The sequence below is a fragment of the Platichthys flesus genome, chromosome 14, assembly GCF_949316205.1.
Source record: "Platichthys flesus chromosome 14, fPlaFle2.1, whole genome shotgun sequence".
NCBI lineage: Eukaryota > Metazoa > Chordata > Actinopteri > Pleuronectiformes > Pleuronectidae > Platichthys > Platichthys flesus.
The window spans coordinates 11,526,081-11,540,807 of record NC_084958.1 but is presented as its reverse complement, the minus strand read 5'-3'; the positions used below and the strand labels follow the sequence as shown (position 1 = coordinate 11,540,807).

The window sequence follows — 14,727 nt, the reverse complement described above, 5'->3', positions numbered from 1 at the left end:
GATCTCCAGCATTCTCTTTCTTAAGGTTTCCTTTGTGGGTTGTGTGTTTGTTCTTTATAAACGGACTACGACGCGGCGTTGCTCCTCTCCTGCGGACTCACAACACAATGATGAAGTTGATCACTGTACGCTGAGATTAATGACAACGCAAATCGACAAAATCTGTGTGCATGTGTGTAGTGACATAGAGAGAAAAGGCATGGGACTCTCCTTTCCAACTCCGCCTGTGAGAATGAATTATTGAGAGTGATGAACTGAAAATAACGTGGCTGAGGAGAGGCGGTGCAGCGCTCCTCCTACACACAGTTTGTTGGTCACGGGGCCGGCCGATGTGGGCACGTTTACTGGTGTGTGCTGCACAAAGTGTGTATATGTGTGTGTGGGCTGTATGTGTGTGCTGGAGTGTATCTGGGGACAGACACGGATCTGAGGAGAGGGTGATTACAGTGTCTTAAAACTCTGCAGATTGAGTTTTAAGGAAGCTGTTTAGGATATATGTGTCTAGAGAGAGTGACAGTGTAGGTGTACAAATAGAGAAAGATACAAATATGTGTGTGTTTGTGTGTGTATGCTTTTGCTTTGTGTGTGGTTGGTTATATTCAAAAGTACATGGTGAATCTTTGTATTCTTTTGGCCTTTTGTCCTGATGGCAAAATAGACAGAAGAATTAGTTATTCAGTCTGTGCAGCTAACTCCCTACAGACTCCTTCTATAGGCCTGTCATGGTATTTCTCTCTCTCTGTCTGTCTTTCTGTCCCTCGCCCATGACCCCGTTCACACACAGAACACACACATGCACCTGGTATCTATTTAATCTGTTTTTAGACTGCAGTATAACAACACTGGCTCAAAATTAGTGAGCCATCAACTTGAATTACCCCTATAGAGAAGTGTGTGTCTGTGTAAATGTGTATTTCCTTTAATTCCACTGAAATTGAGAAATCTATCCCTGTGAGTTTGGAGGGGTTTGTGTATGTGTGTGTGTGTGTGCCTGTCAGCGAGAGAGTAAATATTTGTGCAGGGGCTCTGCAGAAGGTCAGGGTCAAGGTATGACAGACAGCCTACTGGGAAATAAGACACACACACAAAGACAGACTCTCTCTCTCTCTCTCTCTCTCTCTCTCTCTCTCTCTCTCTCTCTCTCTCTCTCTCTCACACACACAGACACAGACACACACACACACAAATAAAGTAGGGATGCTCAGAGAGAGAACGAGAGAGATACAAACAGAAAGAGGACAGAGTCAGAAAAATAGAACTAGACAGATGGGGGGGGGACGGAGACAGACAGAGAGAAAAACTGGAAGAAAGAGTAAGACAGATATGGACAGAATGAGTTAAAAGGGGGGGGGGGGCAACGTCCCATAGTTCTCCTTGGCTGATCTCAGTAATTGGCTGGTATCCTGAGAACAGAGAGTAGATCAGAGAGCAGCCAGAGTGTACTCATGTGCTTCATGTACTGGACATCACAAACCAGTTCATATCCGGTATGACCGTGCGTGTGTGTGTGTGTGTGTGTGTGTGTGTGTGTGTGTGTGTGTGTGTGTGTGCCGGTCAGAGAAGTCATAAGATACCATAAACACAGCGAGCTCCTGTCCTGAGATGTCAATCACGGAGGCCTACGTCTTCCTTGTGGACACAGCTCGTGTCTCTCATCCACTCTGCAGCCGAGTGATCCTGCTTCTCACTCCCTACAATAAGGCTCTTTCAGGCACAAGTCTTTCCAGGGTCGGTCTTTACAGAATACATCACAGTTTTTGATACTGTCAAAAATTGCTTTGGATTTGAAAGATTGCACATTTATGGGCTTATCTGAAAAGCTGGTGCTGTAAACTCAACTTTGAAATAACAAGACGGGAGTTCAGGTGTGCAGCCGCAAAGTTTTAAAATAAATATCCGCTCTTTCGATGCTCTAGTTTCAACATTTCAGAACTTTTTTCCAACTTAGGTGCTCCAGTTTTCAAATGACAATTTACAAGGTTCCAAACCTGGAAAACAAACTGAGGCACAGCGGAAGAGCAGTGAGGAATTTGAACAGTGCTGCAGTTTGGAAGAAGAAAGACTCAAGTAAAAATATTTTTTGCAGAGATTTACAATTGTTGTCTTCCTGTTAAAACATTAGTTTCAATAATACAAAACCTTGTTTATTATTTCAAGCTTCCAAACGCAGAGTTTCAACCTTTCATGACATTTTTTCAGTTTCAGAATATGTTGGGATATTTATCCCACAGATATCATTGTTTCTTGCTTAACCTCTAATTTACATGACTTTGGCAATGAGTGAAACATCATATTATTCATCACTGTCTCTGATGGTCAACCATGTATTTAATAATATGTAAAACATTTTTGTATATATATATTATGAAGGTACTGAAAATGTTTTTTTCTAATCATTTAATCTTTGACGCTCTCATTTCATGTTAGATCATGATAATGACTTTGTAATGTCTGTTGCTGTATTTCATAATAATCAATCCTCTGGGCAATAAGCAATGGAAATAATTATGTAACAGATATGATTGGTTGACTTTTATGTCAAGTGGCCCCTAAATATGTGCAAAAAAAAATGATTGACTTGATTTACTTCAGAGTTTTGTTGATGATTTCAGTTTGTTGTGTATTGGTCGGATGGTTGCAGCATCAACACTATTTTTACAGGATAGAAGGTGTGTGTGTGTGTGTGTGTGCGTCTGTGTGCGCGTCACAGGATTAGTAGTTATGGTGAATATTATAGTGTTAAAGGTTGTTATGAACTCCGATTAGGGATTAGAGGATCTCAGCAGGGGGCTGAAGCCCGGTGCTGACATCTCTATTCCTCACACATGCATTCGCACATGCACGCACACACACACACAGTCACGCACACACACACATAAGCACACAAACACACACACACAAATGCATTTCATACTCTGCTTTCTACAAAAAGATCCTCACCACACACACAACACCACATTACTTCCACTTAATAACACGAGAAATTGTTGGCGACACAAACACTCTCAGTTGATAAAGTCTCATGTCCTGTTCACACACCAATATTCAGTATAGCACCATATATCACATGACTTGTTCGTACCTAGATGTGTGTTTTCTTTTACTAGGCACATACGTTTGTTCAGCATGAAGACATGTCAATTCGACCAAAAGCATGTTTCACGGGCATGTACACACAAGTACAAACACACAAGTACAAACACACACACACATACGTTGTGCGTATGCGACCCCGGTGGCCGTAAAGGACGTCACATTCAATCTCGTCAGATTTCTCCAGTGACGCTTGATGTATCAATTTTTAAGTAGTTGGCCTCAACTAACACTAAAACACACACACACACGCACACACACACGCGCACACACATGCTCACACTCAAACAAGCCGCTCTGTGCTCCTGGAGCTGTGGCACTCGAGGGGTACTAGAAGGGTTCCATCTTGAAAGCCTGTTGCCATGGTGACCATTATGGAGCTCCTCTCCCCTGGGCCAGCAAGCTTTACACAACTTCCCTCTAAGAAGGACACACACGTGCAAACACACACAAACTTTCACCCTCATGGTATACCACCCGCACCCATCCACAAATATAAACACACACACGCACACACACACACACACACGTGAGTTGTCTCCTCTTTCTGCCCTTTATGGTAAAGCCGAAGGGGAGCCAATGTTTGACTTGGACCAAGTGTGGCAGAAAGCAAGGGAAAAAAACAATTGGTAGAAGATCCAGAAAGAACGTTTTAAAGACATGTGGAGCCGAAGACGAAGTTCACAGGGAAAGTCCAAGGAAATGTTGGTTTCAGAGAAGTGCAGCTGCTGCAGATGTTGTGTAAGCATGCAGCTGTCTGGCTGAATATATTTAAAACGTCAACTGAGAATGTGATGTTTGTGTTTCTGTGTGTGTGAGAATCTGCACTGGCCTTTTCTCATGCAAATGAAAAAAAAAATGCATTCCCTGAGCTGAACCCTGTACAGTCAGCAGCTTCCGTCATTCACACAAGCAGCTCCAAAATGTTTTTTGGTGTGATGTAACCTTTCAGTCACACGTACACGCAGCTCATCACCGGACACGCTACAGGTTTCACAACAGCGTGGTTTCATAGTGTACGCCAATATGAAACATCACACTCTTTTCGTACCGTACCTGTAGATGACCCCTTATTTGAATTAGCGTAAAGGCTGCATTTGTAAGTAGTGTGTGTGTGTGTATGTGTGTACCCATGTGTGTAGGAGACATTGTGTTCCTCCCATTGCAGTTAATTTTGGCCCACTTCTCTGGAGAGGTTTGTTCTAACACATCACATTCATTTCATGCTATGTAATTAATCCTAGCCGATGAAAGAAAGTGAGAAGGAGAAGTGCGCATAACAATCTGTCAGGCATTTTCGGGAACATTGGAGGAGTCGACCATAATTTTGATCATCGTCAAACTAATCAAATATGGAAAAAAATTCAGCGGTTCCAGTTTCAGAAATGTGACGAGATGCCGCTCTCAAAAGCCCTCGGCTTTGCAGTGTTGGTGGATATAATATAACCAGAAGCAGCACTGAGAATAGCAATTAGGCAGAAGATGCATATGAACCAAAAATCTGATGAGAATTCCTTCTGTTGATCATCAGTACAACGTACCCCTTACATAACAGTTGACCCACTGTTATTATACATATAGGGATTCGTAGTGCTTTACGCAGATATCCTTGTACTTTGGGAAATGATCATTGGCTTATTTAATTATTGTGAGTCATTTTATAAATGGTTAAAGAATAGATGTAATTGCGACACTGAACACAACAGAAAAGAGCCGCAGTCAGTCGTCTCCGAGTGTACAGCGTTTCCCCAGAGGAGACAGTTGGGCTGTTCCCTTCTCAATCAGTGCGTGGTGACTGAGGGTGTGTCCTGAGTAGCAGTACTATATCATATCTAAGAGCTATCGATTGGCATAAATACACAGAGTCTCTCTGGTGACCGGATGAATATTTAATAAGACACTGGATCTGAGGCCACTCTTTGTCTTTAGAAGAAACACGTGCACTCACATCTCACACATTCACACACACACACACACACCCTACACAGTCAACTGTTACATTGAAGATGATGCAAATTTAGAGTTAGTTCACAGTCTTACAACGTACAGGAGGTTTTTGTGACAAAACTTTTCCTCTCCTGTGTGAGTGTATGTTTATGTGAGCACTGTCTCACTTCCTCAGCCTTCTAGTCCCTTTTTCATATCTACGGTAAATCATTAATCATGAGGGAACCAAGTCAAGTAACACATTTCCCATGGGCCAGACACTGGGAGAAGCTCGAGAGAGAAAAAAGGGCTAGAAAAGTGGGAGAGAGAGCGAAGGAGAGAGGGGGGAAAGGGGGGACTTTGAGAGAGAAAGAAAAACTGGAGTGAGAACGAGGTGGAAAAGCAGAGTGGAAAACAGAAGAATAAGAGAAGGAAGCTCCACTCGGGGAGGCCAAGCTCCCATTCTTGAACAAAGTTTTTTGATCGGGCAGTTGTTCGGACGCCAGGCCTGGCATGGGGCGTCCTGTCTGTCCTCTCAGCACCGGGGTCCTTTGTGCCTCTGTGGCAGGCCTGCACCCAGAGCCAGGACTCTCCGGATGAAATGTCTCCGGAGAAAACCTGCTTTTTTTCCCCCCTGCTCGCACAACCCAGCCAAGAGGAACACACACACACACACACTAACATACACACACACCAGCACAACACATTGGCACCCATTACCTTGGAAGTTGACAGCAAGGAGGAAAGAGAGCACAAACCCTTTGAGAATTATCACTCCCTTTTCTTTCTTCCTTTCTTTCCTTCCTTTCTTTCTTTCTCTCTATTTCACACCTACTCACACACACACACACTCATTCCTTTTCCAGTGTTCTCTCGAGTCTTTTGGGGATTGTGCTAGTGGACTTTGCTCCCCGATGATGAATGATTTGCCTAAAAATACTGTCTGCATGCAAGCGAGTGAGCACAGCGTCCAGGTGGAGCAACTTACCTCCATAGTGAGAAATCACACTACTTTTAGGCCACTTTTAAAATTCCTCTATCCGCAGGTTAACCACAGCGTTGAGAAAGTGTGTGTTAATGTGTGTGTGTGTGTGTGTGTGTGTGTGCGCGAGTGTAATAATTTACAGCCTTTCTGGGACGAGTGACATGTAGCTTGATTAAATCCGTGACCTTCACCACCCGCGCAAGCAATCAGCAAGCAAACACACACGCGTTCACTCAAAAACACACGTTCACTCAGTCACACACACACACACGCCGCATACTTAACACCTCCTCACACACGGGAGCTCAGCATACCAACATGCAATCAGCACCTGGTGGATTGCAGCGCATCATTGATCCAATCGATTCACACACACACACACACACACAAACAGACCCACACACACACTCACACACACACACACAAAGCCATCGGATTGTAGTTGAGACACCCTCATTTCCCTTACATGGGGTTTGTGCACTGCAATACTATTTACCACTGTGGCAGAGAAGGCTTGCGAGGATGGGAATACCAGGCAGCCTATGAATGTATAAATAAATACTCGTGTAATCTATATTCAGATTACTAAAGGGAAAGTCAGGAATTCCATTTCACTGCCTTGGATTCAAAAGGGAAATCATTCAAGTCCCCAGTCTATTTCCACATGCTGCTGCTTGTGAGCACTTGAGGCACGGTTTTCCCTCCCCAGTTTTATGACTCCACATAATGACTAATATTCAGCCCGTGAAACAGCCATAGCAATACTCATATTATGCCACTGTGGCTATTGGGGTGAGTGCAGCTGTGTATTGTTTTGTTCCCCTGGTTGCCCGAGGATCTGAGTCTTATATAACAGAACTGGCAGTTGATCTGCTGCTGCACTTTGTTATTACACTGTACGACCCTGTGGTTATACGGGCCTTCAGCCTGATGTATCTCTAATGTCACGATATATCAAATCAGACTATGTTTTCTTCTACTTTGCCATCGGTGCTGCACGGCACATCCTATGACCTATCAGTATCTGTTGTGTGCCTGTTGTGTCATAACTCCTCGTGTCGTTGTGTACCTTTTTCAAGTTTCTGTTTTCCCTTGTACTCTTCTGAATCCTCTATCTTAAGGAACAACTGTTTTTAAACCTTCATCGTCCTTATCAGTTCTGACAACGTGGAAAAATCGAGACAATGCTCAAACAAAGTCAGCTGGGCCCCAAAAAAAAACAGACCAGTGAGATGATCAAAGTATTATTAAGGGCGGTAAAAGATAATTGAACCCTCTGAGATGTCTGTATGCACAACTACAGGGGTTACGCTGTGTAGGAGTTGAAGAAGGAACTCTGTCTGAAACCTGTGATGGCTGTTTTAAACAGTCTGCGTAGTAATTCCCCCCTTTGCCCTCTTTCAGTGTAGTCTGGAAAACCCTGAGCATTTGTTTAAATCCTCTCAGATTATGTGATTTCCTGTGTTTCTTGTCTCCTGACATTGTTTTTGGCAATGCTGCTGTGTTCCAAACACTCAATGATTACTTTGGCAAATGTAATGTCATGGGACCCAACCTAAATGATGGCCCAAACTACAAAAACAAGAACCGACTTGTAATACACTGGAATTATCCCTAAAAGCATTTGTGACCATGTGGGGATTTCTGGCACAACTTCACTTCTCCTCTTATAAGGTGTATAGAGAGGGGGGGAAGTATTAAGGAAAACTTTTGCTATCAGCTTCTGGCCTTCATCATCCTCATGTTTTACATTAAAAAGGACATTTAGATGGTATTTTACATGTGTAACCCTTGAGAGCATTAAGCAGCACTTGACTCTGTCTGGAACATTTAAAAACTTTGGAAAGAAGTGTTGATGATTATGCCGTGGCACGTGCGGCTGCATTATCACATCGTCTAACCTCTCGATTGTCTGTCCTCTTTGTTCAGCATGCAGACCTGGCACCTACAAAGCATCAGCCACGGACGCCTACTGCACCAAATGCCCTCCTCACAGCTCGTCCCCGCAGGAACAAGCAGGGGAGTGTGTTTGTGAGAAAAGCTTCTACCGCGCTGAGACCGACCCACGCTCCATGGCCTGCACACGTGAGTTGGACAGAATGAGACACACAGGCAATAACTCAGACACATGTAAATGGTGTGGGCCCCAAACGCAGCAATTAAAAAAGATGGAGACAGATTTCCGGCCCACATGCTGCATACACAGTTAAATATTTGCATTTAGATGTTTACATTTCATGTTGTACAATGGCTTACAGTTACAATGATTGGATTGCATTTCATTTGATTAGTTTGTTCCTCGAAGAATTTACATTGCGTGGCTGTTTTTCATTTATTTATTTATAAACCTTCCATGTGCTGCTTCGTCTGCTATTGGATTACTAAGCACTAGATATACAGACATATTAATGAGTGACACACACACACACATCCATGTCTGCCAGTTGTGTGGTTATGGCACACAGATATGTCAGATGGGGAAACTGATATGGGTGATTCTCATTCTCTGTCTTCCTCTCGTGCACACACATACACACACACACACAACACCAATGACTGTATATAAAGATTGACATAACATAACAAAACATCTCAATCATCGCTTGTTTGGCTGGCTGCAGTAAATGCCATATAACCTGCCCGCTCCATGTTCAAATTACCAAGTACAAACTTACACAAACAGAGAGCCAGAGGGATCAGAGCACATCCTCTCAAACGTAGACGAAGGAGAATAGAAAAGGAGTAGGAGGAGAGACGAAGCAAAAGGCAGAGGCAGAAAGAGATGGATCTAGGTAGACTGAGAGGGATGGGGGGGGGGGGCAGTGACAGGTGGGAGAGAGAGAGAGGCAGACTGAACTGAAAAAATACAGAAGACCTCTCACACACACACATATATACACACACGTACCCTAATCCATTATCAGGTTATGGTAGATTACACGCATTAATCAGTGCAGCAGGTGAGATGTGACAGGTATTTTCAGCTGGAAATGAATAAGGGTTTTTTTCAAATATGTATGGGCGCACACGCACCCACCTGCTCTCCTGACTGGTGAAGAGCACAGAGCGGGATGGAGGGGAGAAAATGAGGGGAGCGGGTGAAAGACATGGAGAATGACACTTAAGACCCAGTCAGTGAATAGAACAGTGGGGGTAAATAGTGGACTATCGGAGGGATATAATTTAAATGTCATAAAAGGGCCGATCAGTAGAAACGATGATGATGGACAGTTGGGTGTGGCCCAGGGCAGTGGGAGGGTATGGTTTAGAAGAAAGACAGAATTAGCAGCCCAGTCAGCACATCCTTTCAGCTGATTTATGACCGACAGCCTCAATTATCCCGAGCGTGGCCTCGATCCCTGATGCCCACGCTCAGCCATCCCCCATCACTACCCGCTCTTCAGACGCGTTTTGCCGCTGGGAGGGCTAATCAGAAAAGTCCCAGGCCCTGCCGGCAGGCCCCCTGGGGCCCACTGCTTAGCCAAGGCCTGATGAGATGTCAGGCTGAATGGGCAACTATACGGCCAAATTTCCATATGGTTGAGATGTCTGCACCCTTACTGCACTGTGAGCGACCACAATCAGCCATTTCCTTGCCTCACACAATAAGAAGGAGGTGGTAAACACTTACCTCAATGGTGTGTGGCAGGTTTGTGGATTGCTCAAGCTGACAATCTTGGTAATATGTCAAACTGATCTGCCAATGAAAAAGCACAGAGAAGGCCCCTATGTGGACTTACACAGTGCTGTGAATCTACAGCACTGTGTAAACTAAAACAAAATGCACACACACAGGCCACTAATTCATTTGAACAGGATCTTTGTTGTTGCCAGCGTAGAGTGTCCACGGCAAGAAAAACGCAGCGTGATCCTCTTTGATTCATGTTAACACACGCACGCTACCCTATGATCTGTCCTATTTCAGTTATTCTAGAGTCTTTTATTTTGAAATACGCACAATAAAATAACACATACTTGCATTCATATCCACGAGGGTGAGCATGAGGCTTAGAATTGAGTGTTCACATAAAAGAGTAGAATTCAAACTCTCAGCTTTAATTGGAGATGAACTGCTTCTTTAGTCCTATTTTTAACACTAGACTTTTTAAATGTATGTATCAATGGAAACAGACCTCATCTGAATGTCTAATATACGTAAAATAAAAGAACATTTGTGAACTTGCCTGAAAATGATAACTGACGCACTTTTTGGTCTCCAACTCTCAACTACACTAATCATTCCAGCGGAGGTGGAGAGCTATATTAACTACTCTAAATCATAAAATGTACCTGACTCATGAGAAAAACGACTCGGAGCACTTTCAATAGATCATTGTCCACTCGCCAGTTATTGTCTGCAGTGCAGCGCCCAACGAGTATCAGTTACATTCACATGGCGAAAAAGAAACCTGCAGTCTGGAGTCTGCAGTTTAACGTCACATGAAGTCTCTCTGAAGATGAATTCAAAGTTTGGTTGTGTAAGATATCGTCATAGTGTCACGTTTACAATCAGCCACACTCTTCTAATCACTGTCTTTTCCATTAATCAAGCACTAAGTGTCCACCCTCTGGCTGGAGTCTGTTCATTTATTTCTAATTCAATTAATGTGCATTCTGTTTTAAAGAGAAACTGCTATTAAATCGCTTACGGACATGAAGACAATGCACGTTTAGAGAATGTATATTTTGGCCAAATTATTTATTGAGCTGGCACTGGTAAGGGTTAGTGAAAGGAGAAAGGAGTGGTGTAGTAGCTACGGTTGTTCAAGATGCATGCTGGGACAGCTTTGTTTTACCGGGCTATATGTTCCTATCACTTTCAAATAAGCAACTATTTTATTTTGCAGCATTAAAGGTACCATCTGGAGTTTTTGACTAGTAGTCGTGCTGTTGAGCAATTTAAGGGTGGAAAAAAAATTGTATTAAGTCTTTTGTGGCTCCAGGGAAAGCTGCACGGAATCTGACAAATGGCCTGAAGCAGTGTCGCTTGAGTCAGCATAGATTTGGCCTGAAACTGACCTCTTACCATACCTCTGTGGCCTGCTCTTCATCTCTGCCTGAGGCGAGTGGCTCAAGGCTACAAAACACACCTGACTCTGAGCTAACTGTCAGCACTCAAGCTGCAGCATGTCAAATAATAAAAAAAAAAATCGCTGGTTCTCTGATTGCGTCAGCTTTTTATCCTTTTTCAATATTTTTCTTTCTAACGTGAGTCTGAACGTGTTATAGAGCTGAACTGCTGAATCGGTGGACTACACTTTTTAAATATGTTTTATTATGAATATGCACAACAGCTTATTTAGTTAATTAGTTCATTTTATCAGAAAATAACAAAATTACAAATTCAGAGCAATAAACCTTTGCTGTGTTTCTTACCTCAGGTCCCCCGTCTGCTCCAGAGAACCCAATCTCCACGGTGAACGAGACCTGCGTGACTCTGGAGTGGTCGCCGCCCAGAGAGACAGGAGGCCGAGGGGACATCACCTACAGCCTGCACTGCAGGAAGTGCTCTGGCGATGGCAAAAAGTGTGCTCCCTGTGGTAGCAGCGTCCATTTTGTCCCCAGGCAGTTTGGTCTCTCCTCCGCCATGGTGCTGGTCACTGACCTGCAGCCGGACTCTAACTACAGCTTTACTGTTGAGAGCCAGAATGGAGTGTCAGATTTAAGTCCAACGCCAAGAGGAATAGTCGTCATCAATGTCACCACGTCCCAAACAGGTGAGAACACACACAAAAATATACTGGGGTATTGGGTCTCCCAAAAAATTGTATTTTCCTTCAGGGTTTCAGTGATATCTGTCTTTGAAGGCTGATAAGAAAATCCTCTGGGGAAGGACATACTCATCAGCTTGAACTGGGAATTTGGGGGGAAAGGGAATGGTTTGTTTTTAAAAAATTGCATCCTGATTGCAGTGTCCTGATAGATCAGGCTTTTACATGGCAACTGTAAAATTACTGCTGTGCTGCATCACTCACAGTATGGACGTGTAGGAAATTGGTACAAGAGAAGTGCATATGACAGGGTGGTGGTAGCTAATAGGCGTCTCACTACGAATGTGTGTGTGCAATCATTAGAAGGGGGGAGGTGAAAGAGGTGTAGGAGGTTGTTAACCTCATTAAGATCCCCACATGTCCCAAGTGCTGCTCTCCACCACAGCACAACATACACATACAGTTACACAAACACATGACAGACGCACAATTTCATCCCACCCGAGCATGTGCTCCGATGTGGGAGGCTTGGGGAGGAAGTCACAGGGCTTTGGATTTGCGCATTAATAACACGAGCAGATCACACACAAGGCACATGCATGTCACACCTACACACATCATAGAAATACTGTAATCACACATGTCTAAAACACCTCGTGAGCGCCCTCATTAGCGAGATGACGCATTTCAAATATGAGCCGTTTGTCTCATTATAGCACAGAGGGTATCCATCGCTCCCCTCGCCCTCACAGCCTGTGCTCTCTCGCTCTCTTTCTCTCCCTCTATTCAGGCTTTTTCCTTCACATCTCGTTGAACTTTCCGTTCTCTCTTTGTCGCGCATGTTTTCACCCTCTTTTACCTTTTGTTTCCCTTCAGTGAGCGTAGTGCTGAAGGAGAGGCGGAGCAAGGACAGCGTGACTTTGGCCTGGCAGGGGCCAGAGAGGCCCAACGGAGCAATAGTGGAGTATGAGGTCATCTATTACGAGAAGGTGAGAAAGACCCACGCACAGTCACACCCACACACGTTTAAAGAGGCACTCCAATAATTTCAAGCATGATACGATCAAAGTGAACAGAGAGCCGGCATTACAGACCTGAGGTGAGGATGGGTGTTTAACAGGCACGAAGCTGTTACCCTTCGGAAAGATGTGATCAGTTTGGGTTATGGGAATTGCAGGATCCATCATTTCTGCAGCTTGAACTTCACACTGAATAAAGGCAATGTGAAGGTTATTTAAAATGCTTTCCTTCCTCTCATCTAGATGTCATATTGGATATTGGTTTAGTCTAAGGGTGTGTCCCGTGTCTCTCTCTCTCTCTCTCTCTCTCTCTCTCTCTCTCTCGCTTTTCTCCAATCTCTTTATCTCCATCACCTTCTCCCTCGCATGTCCCCTACTGCTCACACCAAGCCAATTAACCACACATCTGTCGAACCAGCCTCGTAAAACACGGCCAGGATGATGAAATTAAGCGTGTGTGTGCTTGTGTTAGCAGGCATTAGCCGTAAAATAGTGTTAATCCGTGTTGTAGAGTGTCTTCCATTAGGTAGAGTATCAGCCTCTCTGCAGGGGATCAGCTTACCGACAGACCCACTTTTTCTTTATTCATCCTCCTACCTACGCACACATATTTTGTAAATGCATGCACAGGCACCTACAAGGTAATCGAGGAATGCAGCATAGTGGGACTTGAGTAACTGCACATTGGCCCCCAAGAGGATCAGATTTGGGACTTGGCAGATGCTCATGTGTAAATGAGACCAAATGGTCCAGTGATGAACAAATGAAAACTTGTGAGGTGTATTTGGCCTCGGGAGACATTTAGATTCGACAGTTTGAAGTTTCTATTATTTCCCGACAGCACGGTCTCTGGATACCACAGTCCATTCCTCTTTTTATAACCCTTCAGAGTATATCTATAATCTGACCCCCTTTTCACCCAGGAACGTTTTATTTCTCAGACACTAAATATTATCTATGAAACTAAGTATTTAATTATCTCCTCCATTTGCTCTTTTCTCTGCTTCAGAATCAGCGGGAGCAGAACTATACGGTTTTGAAGACGCGCTCCAACATGATGACAGTGGACGGGCTGAAGCCAGGCACCACCTACGTGTTCAGGGTCAGGGCTCGAACCGACGGAGGCTACGGGAGCTACGGTGGAGAGATCGAGTTGGAAACCAGCCACGAAGGTAAGGGGATGAATCACATATTTCTCTTTGGTTTAATATATCAATTTATTGTTTTGGCGAAGAGTATAACCATGTTACATCAACTGCAGTCAGAGCCTGATTCATCGTCCTGCAATTTAAATCAATCCTCTGCTGGGTTGTGAAATAGCAATCCTATCTGAATGCTGAAAAGCTTCCATGAATACATATCAGGTAAAAGGAGACAACCCAATTTCATAACAAAGGAAAAAATAATCTGTCTGCACCCGTCACAAATCATGGTCACAGACAACCGATATATTCTGCTGCCATTTGGTGGATTGGTTTTAACTTGACTGGTTTGCCAGAGCGACTTCCATTTTGAGACTATTGTCTATGCCTGCAACTACACTGTAACACCATGATCTGTGTAGAGCAACATTCGTCTTAATGATGAAGGACACTGGACACTTACATACACATTTGAGTTCAGTTAACCGACCCAAGCCATGTTGTCAGGACCTGAGGAGTCAGGTCAGGTTTGGGCACATCTTCTTGGGTTTTGTTAAACTGCACATGCCTGAAAACCTTGTGCTTCGGTTTGGACACAATAAGCAAAATGTCTGTTTGGATAGTTTTGTATTTGGCTCGATTGGACAAAAACAAAGTGCAACCTGAGAATGTATTCTGTAATCACACTTTGGGAAAAGGGGGGAGCAGAGAACAAAAAGAGAAATCCATGCTGAGTTTGATTCGGCCCAGTGGGGACAGACAGCTTCAGGCATGCTGTGTGGTACATGTTTTCAAGTTCTCTGTCACTTCTCCTTTTAGTCCTTTGTTTGCCGTCATCCACTTTCATTATC

General features: G+C 43.9%; 1 protein-coding gene across 1 annotated transcript in view; it reads left to right on the top strand.

The window, feature by feature from the left end:
- epha4b (eph receptor A4b) overlaps positions 1-14,727 on the top strand; it is an 82,855-nt gene that overhangs the window by 32,913 nt on the left and 35,215 nt on the right. The window contains exons 6-9 of the mRNA XM_062404205.1: positions 7,934-8,089; positions 11,386-11,721; positions 12,592-12,704; positions 13,744-13,906. Coding sequence (XP_062260189.1) covers positions 7,934-8,089; positions 11,386-11,721; positions 12,592-12,704; positions 13,744-13,906 — 768 coding nt within the window. The remainder of the gene's footprint in view (positions 1-7,933; positions 8,090-11,385; positions 11,722-12,591; positions 12,705-13,743; positions 13,907-14,727) is intronic.